The sequence below is a fragment of the Lipotes vexillifer genome, unplaced genomic scaffold, assembly GCF_000442215.2.
Source record: "Lipotes vexillifer unplaced genomic scaffold, Lipotes_vexillifer_v1.1 scaffold883, whole genome shotgun sequence".
In the NCBI taxonomy this organism is placed as follows: domain Eukaryota; kingdom Metazoa; phylum Chordata; class Mammalia; order Artiodactyla; family Lipotidae; genus Lipotes; species Lipotes vexillifer.
This window is the reverse complement of record NW_006789567.1, coordinates 187,960-200,321: the sequence shown is the minus strand read 5'-3', so window position 1 is coordinate 200,321 and position 12,362 is coordinate 187,960. Positions and strand designations below refer to the sequence as shown.

Genomic DNA, 12,362 nt, shown 5'->3' with positions numbered 1-12,362 from the left:
TCCCGCCACCTCCAGCGACGCGCCGGCAACTCCACAGCCAGGCGCTGGTGGCCGAGTGCGCCTCCCTGGCGTGGCCCCTCTGCCCGCTGCGCGCCCTTCCGCGTGGCGCGGCTTTTGAGGCTCGCCGCGGCGAGGGTAGTCTTCGCCCCGGGCTCCCCGGGTGCCGCGCCACCCCTACGTCCAATGGCTTTCGCTGGGTGGGGAGTTGGGGGCGTCGCTCGGGGGCGAGGAGCCGCGGCCGGGGAGGGGCTTGTGCGCTCTGCGCGGCCGAGCGAGGCTGACGTGCCCGCCCGAGCGCGCGCCCGGGCGAGTGTGTGAGAGTGTGTGTGTGTGTGCGGGAGTGTGTGAGCACACGCCTTCAGGGGCTGGAGTGACACTGCGGTGGGCTTCTCCCTCGCGCCGGCCCTCCGGCTGCTCGGCCCCCAACCTGCCGGCGCCGCATTTGGGAAGCAGCTTGGCTCTTTCATCTTCCCGAGCCTCCCTCTCCATCCACCCCTCGCCGGTCTTACTTTTCCTTTTACCCGAGGGGCTGCTGCCGGCCACCCCTCAACCGGTGCAAACACCCAAGCAGTCTCCAGTTCTCTCCTAAGCCAAATCTTTTCCACTTGTCTTTCTCTGGGGTTCCTCCACGACCCAGTCCAAGGCTCCCCCATCCTTGGAAATTGTTTTGTTGGACTGCTGTACCGAGGCGTATAAAGCTTGAGGACTTTATTATTATTTCGATCCTTTTCATTTCCTCCCCTTCTGGGCAACGGAGCAATGAAATTTCCAATCGAGACTCCAAGAAAACAGGTGAACTGGGATCCTAAAGGTTGGTATTTCTTACTTTTGACCGCCCGGGCCCTGCCTCTGTCTCCGGCGTGTGCGCGCTTCCTTGACTGGAAGCACACTTGCTCCTGGAGGCCTGTGTCCTGAGGCTGGAAAATTCGCCTGGGAACTGCAGCGCGGGTGGGAGGAGGGCGGAGGCAGCGTGGGTGCCAAGCCCAGTTAGCGCCTGTCATTATCACATAATCAGTGTCCCTCCTGGATTGTTTTAAAATCTGTTTAAAGATACACCAAGCTGGGTGTTTGGCTTGAAATCGCACCAAGTGTCGATATTTCCTTCTGACTTTGTGTGTGTGTATGTGTGTGTGTGTGTGTGTCCTTTGTTTCTGGTGATCTTTGTCTCTGGCAGATGGGTGGGGTGCCTCCCCCTGGACCTGGAGCTGCACCGCCTGGCAGGGTGTCCTCAGTGGGAAAGGTTTCCTGGCAGCAAGTGGGGCTTGGAGCCGCAGCAACAGCCCCTGGAGGTGGCCCTTCTCTAGGGCATGCGGAATAATGAAGCCCACGGGGCCTTCCAAATCTTCGCTCAATCTTATTACCAAACCACGCAGCTAGGTTGGCTCAGATGGGAGTAGAAGGGGGAGGAGGGAGTGGTTTTCAAAAAGGGTGGGGCAGGTAAGGGCTCGGGGAGGGGAGCACGCCCGAGTAGTAGTGTCATTTACAAGCTTTTATGAATGTTGCACAGTGGTCCCTGGGCGCAAAAGGGAGTGATTTAGACAGATTTGTGTGTGCCTAGGGTTGTCCAGGGTGTCTGTAATTATAGCATATAGATGTTAAGGCTTCGCGTGAGTGATCACTATGGGAGCAGAACAAGTTGAAACCTCGTGTCCAGTTGTGACAAGAATGCTCTTGCTTTTGTCATGCTTTTGACAAGCATTTCTCATAGCTCATCTGAAGGCTGAGTTGGGTGAGGCAACGCCTCTCTGTGAATTGGGGTTGAAATTTGTTTATTTGATGTATGTATTTGATTTGATTTGATGTATCTGTGTGTGTGTGTGTGTGTGTGTTTAGTGTTTTTTTTATGAGTGCATTTCTTCTTTTCTCCAGACTGGAAAAGAGGAAACCCAGTCATTGTTGAATAAATGTCTTAGGAATTGACTGGGTACTGAAGACAGAGTGAAGAGACATTGCCTATTCTAACACCAGTGCTGTTAATACAACCAGGGCTGTTAAGTGCAACCCAGACCTTCTATTTTGTCTCTAGATCTTTGGAAATATGGAAGTGTGCCTGTTTTTTGTCTGTTTGTTTTCTTTTTTGGGGAGGGAGGAATCCTTGCAAAACATACTTATTGAGTATCTACTACAAACCAAATGCTGTCCCAGGCACAGGAAATACAGTCAGAATACTACAGACAAAAGCTCTGCCTTCTTGGAGTTTATAGTGAGGGAGACAGACCTAAATCAATCATTGCACAGAAGTGCATAATTACAAGTTTATATATGTTCCATGAAGAAGAGCATCAAGGCTTTAAGAAAGTGTCTGATGGAAGAGACTGACAAGAACCAGGGGAGGCAGATAGTCAGGGAAGATAGTCAGATATTTGTACTGAGACCTGGAGGATATGTAGGGATTAATTGGCTAACGAAGATAGGAACTTGCAGAAGAAGGAACAGCAAGTGCAAAGGCCCTGAGGCAGAGGGAGCATGTATGTTTGAGGACCTGAAAGGAAGCTTCCATGGCTGGAGCAGAGAACAAGAGAGCATGTGTTTTGAGGTGTGGCTGGTGAATCCATAGGGTCTGATCCCAAAGCCTCGTATTGTTGCAGGTAGGGGGGAATTGTGGATTGGGAGGTTGGAGTGTTTCAAGCTGAGGAGCGACATGATCTCAACTAAATTTCAAAACAAGTGCCATGTGGCTCTTGTGGATGTGAGGGACCAGATACTATAGTAATGTGGACCATGGTGGTGGCTGTGGAGATGGAAAAATGGATGGAGTAGGGAGCGAGGGAGGGTACAAAATCTACAGGCTTTGTGTGAATAAAGTGTGGAGGTGGAGTAGTTGGAATGATTGGAAAGGCAGCCAGGGCAGGACTAGGCTTGAGGGAAAACTCAGGAGTTCAGCCCAGGACTTGTTGAGTGGGAGACGTCTCTGAGTCATCCAAGAGATGGGTCAAGTGGGCTGTTGTCTAAAATATCAGATCAGTTATTTTCAAGGAGCTCTGATAGGGAGGGCTGTGGGGCTGATTTTGTGAAGCTTGCCTTGGCTTTTAAAATACATTTCTATATAATCATCATTCTATCTATTTATGTCACAGTGATAAACACAGATGAATCCCACATTTTACAGCCTAAAACAGTGAAGAAGCATGCAAGTAGTGTCTATAGTCACAACCGATGATGCTAAAAATGGAAAGACCCCGATAAAAGTCACAGCATTCAATGAGCAATCATTGCATGTCAGGTGTTTGATGTACGTAATTTCATACAGTTATTCTCACAATACTTATCTGATGGCACAGTGTTATTGTCCCCGTTTGACCCTTGATTGCCATCAGGACACCACTGAGTTGCCTTTTAGTAGTGTGTTCTGACTTGAGGCACAATTGTTCCTGGAGGTGTGGGTGACTGTAGTCATTCCTAGCCAGGGGGTGGAGGCAGGAAGAGAGTGGGGAATGAGGGTACCATATCTCACACCAGCATAGAACTAGGTGCACATATATTAATGAATTTATTAAATTATTTATTAAATTATGTATTATTAATTATTCTTTAACCAGAAGATTAATTTAATGTTCTTTATTTAATCATAGACCGAAGAGATGATCCTAATTTTAGAGGTGAGGGAATCGAGGAACAGAGAGGTTGAGTAACTTATCCGAGGCCACACAGCTAGTGGGTGGTGGGGTCAGACTAAAATATGGGCCCGTAAACACTCTTCCCATCTGTTCCTTATGTTATTGCACCTCTGGCTCCTGCCTGGTGAGGTTCCCAGAGCTCAGGGACTGGAGAAGCTTCTTTCAAGGAGGAAGAGCATAAGAGAGAGTAGGAGGAGGAGGTGGGGGAAGAGGAAGAGAAGGGTGAGGCAGTGAATTAGCCTTTCTCACTCATTCCTTTCTCCATTAACCCGTCTAACCAAATATTATCTCTGCATCTACCTCTGGGGGGCGGGTAGTCACTGGCTACTGGGCAGATATTGGGTCTGTTCTTTGGAAGTTTGGGTTTACATAGACCAAATGTGTTTAGCAAGGGAAAGATGAAGGAGACCCTAGCATTATAATAGAAAAGAGGAGGGACAGTTCCTTAGAATTCTGGAATGAACAGGCAGACTTGCACCTTCGGGTGGCTGTGCTCACCGATTTTGGAAGGAAGCTGTAATTATGTTTTGCTTACAGCCCTATTACCTGACAATTTAATAGCACAAAATGAAGGTGGTTTGAGAACAGAGTGGTTTTGATTGCACTTGGGTGAATTAAGCAAAGCACTGTTAAGAGGTTTAGGTGCAAAAATAAGACCTAAGTGTAAAATGATTATTCTCTGGTGAGCTATGGCCTTCCTCCATATTTGTAAAGCTAAGCCTTTAACACACAGTGACTGTTTGTGGAGGACCTACACAAAAGTAGGTTGGCACTACGTATTGGCTTTCATAGCAGAATTTATATGCATTTTAAATCACTGGGATCACTTGTTGATGATCTTCTGCTGAAAATTGGGATTGGCTATCTGCTTTGATGTATGTTAAAAGCTTTTGAAAACCAGTAAGATCAACAAACAATATCCCTACAGCTTGAGGCAAGCAGATCATTATAGTGTAAAAAACTCAATTTTGGGGTAAAAGAATTAGTTTCTAAAACTGTAGCAATAATTAGCTGTGTGACTTTGGGCTGCTCACTTAGCCTCTCTGGGCTTAACCTTCCTCCCATGTGCAAGGAGGCCATTGACATGGCCTCTTTGATCCTATCTCTTCAACATCCCCCTTGAGCTGACCTCTGGACCATTTGGCTTCCTTTTGCTCCTCAAATAGATCAGACGTGTTCCTGTCTCAGGGCCTTTGCACTTGCACTTTCCATTGCTTATAAATGTATGTTAGCGTGGCTGGCTCTTTTCCATCCTTTAAATCTCAGTTCAAATATCACCTTGTTAGCAAGGGCTTCCCTGTCCCATCTGAAGGCCTTGCCTCTTGTTCCCCAGCCATATCGCTTTCTCTTACGTCTCCTGTTCAGTTGTCTTCCTGGTACTTGTCATGATCTGAAACCATCTTACTTGCTCATATGTCACCTTTGATGCCAGCCTCCCTTGCTAGCACATGAGTCCAACAAGCAAGAATGTTCCTTGTCCTGTTCACTGTCTTAATCCCAGGCCCTGGCAAGTGCCTGGCACGTAGTGGATGCTCAATAACCTTTTGCTGAATGTATGTAGGATGGATCAGAGAGGATCTCTAAGGCTTCGAGCATGATGGAAATTCCAGCACTCTTTTAAGCTACAAATGGCAAAGGACAAATAAGAATAGGATAATAATATCCCTAATTAATGGGGTGTTGGAAAGGACACTGATATTCCCTCTTCCTTGCAAGCTCTCAGCTCTCCAGAGCCTCCAGCAGACTGTTTACCTTCTGTTTGCCTTCTCACCAGGAGTGGAGGTGAGGTGGGGGCAGGTGGGTGGGCAGATGTAGCCTGACAAAGATACGGTTGGTGTCCAATTAATAATTTGGTGCATGTTGGTCACTGGTGTGCAGCTCATTTTAGGTAGTTAAATCCACTTAAGAAAGAAGCAAAGCCTTAGAGCTGGAGCTGGATTTTTTTTTAAAGCTGCATTTTTAGTGCATAGTTGAGTGCAAAATTCCAGAGAGGCCTGTATCTTATGTGTGCATCACCTTTCAGTTTATAGAACGCTTTTTACAAATTATCTCATTTGTTCTTTTTTTTTTTTTTTTTTGCGGCACGCGGACCTCTCACTGTTGTGGCTTCTCCCGTTGCGGAGCACAGGCTCCGGACGCGCAGGCTCAGCGGCCATGGCTTACGGGCCCAGCCGCTCCGCGGCATGTGGGGATCTTCCCGGATCGGGGCACGAACCCCTGTCCCCTGCATCGGCAGGCGGACTCTCAACCACTGCACCACCAGGGAAGCCCTCATTTGTTCTTTAAACAACCCTATTTTTGTCAATATTGAACTCTTAGATTTACTGATGGGAATAGAACAAGTAAATGGTTTATATGAGGGCCCAAGGCTGCCAACAGGCAGTGCTGGGGCCAACCCAGGCCTTCTGATGCTTACGTCCAGGGAAATTTTCCTCAAGCTTTCCTCCGTCCCAGGATTTTTGTCCATTGCACACTCTCCCATTCTTTCCTATCCAAAAAAGTATTCAGAGATTTCTCTGAGAGATTTCGAGGAAGAAGGCTTTCGGTTGACCAGTGAGCCCTTAGCTGGCGGTTTTCTGCAGGTTGTACTTGACTTGCACTGGCCAGCGCTTTATCCCATGAGTTCATTGAAGACCCTTGGATCCCGCTTCTGCTCTCTTGGTTAAAAAGAGATTTTTCTCTCTTGTGTATATGACTCATGCTCAACCTGTAAGGTCAGTTGAATGCTATCGTTATTAATGTGTTTCCAAACACACATTTGTATGGCTTAGATTTTCTGGAAAGAAAATAATCTTTTGATTTAATATCCAACTTTCAGGAGATCAGCTTTCCAAATGGGATGAATAATGTGCCAAAATCACCACAATTATCCTAGAAAGTAAAGAGGAAAGATGTTCCAAAGACTGTCTGGGCCAAGATTTGGCTTTGGTTCTTTTTCAGTGTCCAAGGGAGTTTCATCACCTTTTTGCCAATCCCAGCGATCACTGGGTGGAATTAAAACTGGGTAGGTCGACTTTACTATTCCACCCCATTTCTGAAACATCTGTACTTGGGCTCTCTGTGAGTCTTCCCAGACTGTCATAACAAAATATCACAGACAGAGTGGCTGAAACAACAGAAATTTATTTTCGCACAGTTTTGAAGAAGTCCAAGTCCATGGTATTCGCAAGGTTGGTGTCTGGTGAGAGCTCTCTTCTTGGGTTGCAAATGGCCACCTTCTTGCCTCACATGATGGAGAGAGTGTACTCTGATGTTTCTTCCTCTTCTTAAAGGGCACCAGCCCTATTGAATGGGAACCCCACCATTATGACCTCATTTAATGTTAATTACCTCCTAAAGGCCCTATCTCTGCTTCACTTATGTTTGGGGTTTAGGTTTCAACATACGAATTTTTTTGGGTGGGTGTTTGTAAGGTGGAGATGATGACAGCCTGTACTTCCTTGATTTGTTATGTAGATTAAATGAAGTGATATATACAAAGCTCTCAGAGGAGTGCTAGATTGTTATAAGAGCCCCCTGAGTGGTACCTGCATTATGTTATTATCACGGTTGAAGGGGCCACTGTTCTGTAGAAGTCAGGGAAGGCTCTAGCTCCCAAATGCTTCAGAAGCATCTGGTTCACTCTCCAAATCATTTGGGAGGTGGCCTATTCCACAGAGCACCCCCCTTCCTGGCACTCTTTTAGACTCCCCATATTCTTATTCCTGGTTTAAAAAACCTATACTGTTTAAATCAAACCAGAGAAAAAAATAGAGAAAAAAACATGGTTTAGAATCATAATACTCAACCTGAGTTACTGTTCTACCAATTCTATTAGCTGTGTGAACCCGGGCAAGTCACTTAAGCTTTTGGAGCCTTAGTGTTCTCCTGGGTAAAATAAAGAGCACAGTAACACCTGCTTCACATTTGCTAAGATGATCGAATGAGAGAATAAATGTGAACAAGCTTTATAAACTGTTAAGTTCTTGACCAACATTTCCCAAGGTGTGTTCCATGAGATACAAACTAGTCTTACTAGATGCTGTGTGAAAGAAAATGTTTTCATGGCCATGTCAGATTGCAGAATGATGCATGCTCATTCCCTCCTGGAGAGTTGATATTGCTATGTAACAAATGACCCCAACATTTAGTGGCTTAAACCAATGATCAGTGTTGATTATCTCACAGTTTCTGTGGATCAGGAAATCAGGAATGGCTTAGATGTGTCATCTGTCTGGGAGTCACCCAGTGGTTATGGTCAGATGTTGGCTGGGGCTGCTGTCATCTGAGAGCTTTACTGGGGCTGCGGGATCTGCTCCTGAGATGGCTTCCTCATGTGACTTGCAAATTGCAGCTGGTTGTTGGGGAGAGACCTCATTTCCTGCCAATGTGAATCTCTCCACGGGCTGCTTGAGTGTCCTCACAACATGGCTGGCTTCCTCCAGAGTAAGCGCTTCAAGAGAGAACGAGGTGGAATTGAATGCCTTTTATAACCTAACCTCAGAAATCATACATTGTTACTACCACCACATGCTTTGTATTTTCATCCAGGTTTACTGAGGTATAATTGACATAAAACATTGTATTAGTTTTCAGTGTACAACATAATGATTTGATATCTTTATCCATTATGAAATGATTACCACAGTAAGTTTAGTCAACATCCATCACTTCACATAGTTACAATTCTTTTATGATGAGAACCTTTAAGATCTACTCTTTTAGCAACTTTCAAATATATAATAGAGGATTGTTAACTGTAGTCACCATGCTGTACATGACATCCCTGGGACTTATTTATCTTATAGGTGGAAGTTTGTACCTTTTGATCCCCTTCACTCATTTTGCCCACTCCCCACTCTTTGCCTTTGGTAATCACCAGTCTCTTCTCTCTTTTTATGAGTTGGGTTTTTTAGTTTCCATATATAAGTGAGATCACCCCATATTTGTCTTTCTCTGTTTGACTTATTTCTCTTAGCATAATGTCCTCAAGGTCCATCTGTGTTGTCACAAATGGATTTGCTATCTCATTCTTTTCATTAGATGCGAGTCACTAAATTTAGTCCACATTTGGGGAGGAGGGGTGATTAAGCTCACTTTGGAAGGAGGGAGTGTCAAAGAATTTGAGGAAATATTTAAAAATCACCATAAGCATTTCCCCTTATTTCTTATTGAATATGTACTAAGTGCCAGGCACTGGGCAAAGTACTTTAGAGTCATAATCTCATGTACTCCTCTTTATAGTCCAAAGAAACAGGTGAAATGATTATCCCTGCTTTCTGAATGATGAAGCTGAGGCCTGCAGAGCTTAAGCAACTTGCCCAAAGTTACCTTGTAGCTCTATGACTTGATGCCGGAGGTGTGTTAACGCTGGAGCTCTCACCTGTACCTTCTACACCTCCCCTGAGAATCCTGCAGTGCAGAAACCAGGCTGATTTTGTTTAATCCTACATTTCCCACTTACCCACAGAACCATAAGTCACTGAATTCCATTTACCCCTCTTATCACGCATTGCTCTGAACGGTATTTAGAAAGACAGCAAGTATGATGATGATTTATATAAAATATGAATATATGGTCTTATAGTAGATCACAATATACCAACCAGTCCAAGCAGATTTTTCAAATACAAAAAGCATCTACTCAGCCTCTTTTGGGTGGGCACCATTCTACATGTGGATCTGTAAAATATTCACCAAAAAATGACTGCATGATATGCTCAATTTCTATTCACTGTGATACCAGAGATTGGGTGAGACAACTCAGGGACCCACCTCGTTTGCAGATTGCCCTTCTTTGACAGCCCTCTTCCTTTACACGTTCAGGGACTGAAAACCCAACCTCCTTGGATAAAGCCAGAAGAACAGGACATCCCTCAGGCTGGGCAGTAGAAATGTCAGGGAATGGGCATCTGGTGTGTTTCTGCAGCAGACCTTATGTCTGTATGTGTGAGGGAGCACAATAAAATATTCACCAAAAAATGGCCACATGATATGCCCAGTTTGTTTTCACTGTGAAACCAGAACGTAGCCAAGACGGCAGGGATGGTGTGCCTGGGGTGATGGGCCCAGCACGTGGGGAGAAGCCACGCTCTGTTATATTTGGAGTAAACATACTTTTTTTTTTTTTAACCACCTTGTTGCTTTTTCTGCACATTCTTGAAGAGAAAATGATTTCCAGGAAGCCGAATGCATTTGATGTCTTTGAGGTTCCCACGTTTCCAAACATTGCACCCCTGGATTATTCTGGTGGCGACTTTATAGTCTAAGGGAAGTTCTGAAGCTTCTGTGTCCTGGGTGGAGGAGACTGAACACAGTGTCTTTTGCCACCTTGGGCTCTGCTGAATATGTTACTTCTCCCACAAAATGGCAAAGAGAGGCCCCAGGACAGGGTGAGGGTGGGTTGAATGAGGCTGCCTGAGAGCCCTGTCACATTCCGGAGCCAACTCTCATGGCGTCTGTAACCATAGCAACCAGGGGCTGAAAAAATTCTCAGGATGCAGATATGCCATTGTATCCACCATCTGGTTCCCTTGCTTTCCCCTCTATTCCTTCATCCAGGAACTACCCTCACCCTCACCCCTGAACAGTGACTGATGTTCAGGGTGATTCTACACTGGTGATTTTAACTTCTGACTGATTCTTCATTTCCTGAGCCCCCATTTTCAATTCCTGGACCTACAGCTGATTCATTGTGACCCAGACTAAGCCACATACACATCATTTCCTCAGCGTTTCCATTTCTACTATGAAAAATTAGGCATAGTTATGTAGTGAACGTACTCTAGATTTAATTGTAGTCGTGCATAATGATGGTGGCTCATGACACATTGTTTTGAATAACACTCCTGCACTTACTGCATGGTTTAGATCTTAGATTTTGGGGGATATGTTATAAAAGAACAGAGAAAGCCAGTGAGACACAGTAAATAGACCACTGGTCTCTGGCCAGAAAACCTGGATTGTGGTCCTGGTTAGAGTGTGAGGTGTGTCCTGGTGGCATGAGGATGGGGAGGTGGGTGGCTGCCAGATTATGCAGGGGATAGTAGGTCATATGAAGGAGCTTTTTAATTTTTTTTCTGAGAATAATGGGAAGGTACTGAATAGTTTAAAGTAGTAGGGATGACACAATCAGATTTGTATTTTTTTTTTTTTTTTTTTGCGGTATGCGGGCCTCTCACTGTTGTGGCCTCTCCCTTTGCGGAGCACAGGCTCCGGATGCGCAGGCTCAGTGGCCATGGCTCACGGGCCCAGCCGCTCCGCAGCATGTGGGATCTTCCCTGACCGGGGCACGAACCCGTGTCCCCTGCATCAGCAGGCGGACTCTCAACCACTGCGCCACCAGGGTAGCCCCAGATTTGTATTTTTAAAGATTATTTAAACCACTTATAAATGATTATAATTTGTAATCGAATGATTGATTCAGCAAATGTTTATGGAGCATACTTACTATGTGCCAGGCATGGTGCTGGGTGTGGGACTTACCTGGGGGATTCCTTGTCTTGTAGGAATCATAGGAATTTTTGAGAAACATTTGGGGAGGAAAAGAAGCTTTCCTTGGCCTCTTTGGTTTATGACAACCAATTCTAAACTTCTGGCTGCAAATGGGAAGTGTATCTTTTTCTTTTTCTTTTCTTTTTGCAGGGGGAGGTGTATCTTAAAGCAATGGCTGCCACATTTTCAATCTCTGTTAATATAATCTTTTCCTTGGCTTTGTTACATGGCTTTTGATTCTGTGATAATTTCTATATTTGGAGTCAGTGAATCAGTAAACCAAAAACTATGGCGCATTCAATATTTTGTACTTCAAACACCTTTCGGAAGCATTCAGCTATCAGTTTAGCATAATGGACCTAATTAAAATTGCCAGCATCTCCTCCATACCCGCTGTCACTTTGTTCCTGGAGTGTCGGGAGGCATTGTGGCATTGGGGTATTTCTCCTTTGACTATAATGGGACCCCCTGCCTGTCAAGTCCTTGTGGCCTCAGCTCGGAAGGCTTCCCTGAAGCCTGAATTAATGAGAAGCTATGAAGTGCTGGTCCCTTTCTCTGGCAGGGTGAGAACACAGCTTCTGTAGGAGCATGAATGCCTGCTTCTTAGGCAATAATCTTCGTATTCAGATTCAGTTCTAAAGAGAAGTGGAGCCAGCGGCACAGGGGATGGGATTAGAGGAGCCTTCTAAGTCCCGTCTACAAGCTGACCCACAGCACTCCTTCCCGTGACCATCGGATTGCCTAAAACGTATCAGTTACTCTGTTCATCGGCAACCTCTCATTCATCCTTGGGGTTATTCCCTAAACATTTTGTGAGTCAGTGACAGCAGCAATGGGGCTAGACACAGAAAGATGAAAAAGATCTGAGGCTTTATACCCAGGAAAGTTACAGTCTAGCCACTGAGACAGGTGCAAGTCAATATGGATTAAAACATCATCTCCAGAACACATCTTTTTTTTTTTTAACTTTTTATTTTATGTTGGAGTATAGCTGATTAACAACATTGTGATAGTTTCAGGTGCACAGCAAAGTGACTCAGCCATACATGTACATGTAACCATTTACCCCCAGACTCCCCAGAACACATCTTTTTAAAATGCAAATATATCTCCTCCAGATAATTTACAGACTCTCAATTACCCACTGGTACAGCCAAGTTAATCAAGTTTCTATGAGAGACGTGAGCTGAGAGGGAATGGATTGATGGGTTGGTGTAAAGTGGGGAAGGGAAAAGTCAGGAGCGTTGAACACAGACTTTGGGAGGAGTCGTG

General features: G+C 45.2%; 1 protein-coding gene across 1 annotated transcript in view; it reads left to right on the top strand.

Annotated features, from left to right (window-relative positions):
* The first annotated feature begins 320 nt into the window (after nt 1-320).
* KCNK10 (potassium two pore domain channel subfamily K member 10) overlaps nt 321-12,362 on the top strand; it is a 140,925-nt gene continuing 128,883 nt past the window's right edge. The window contains exon 1 of the mRNA XM_007462728.1: nt 321-811. Within this exon, the coding sequence (XP_007462790.1) occupies nt 760-811 (52 nt within the window). The 5' untranslated portion in view covers nt 321-759. The remainder of the gene's footprint in view (nt 812-12,362) is intronic.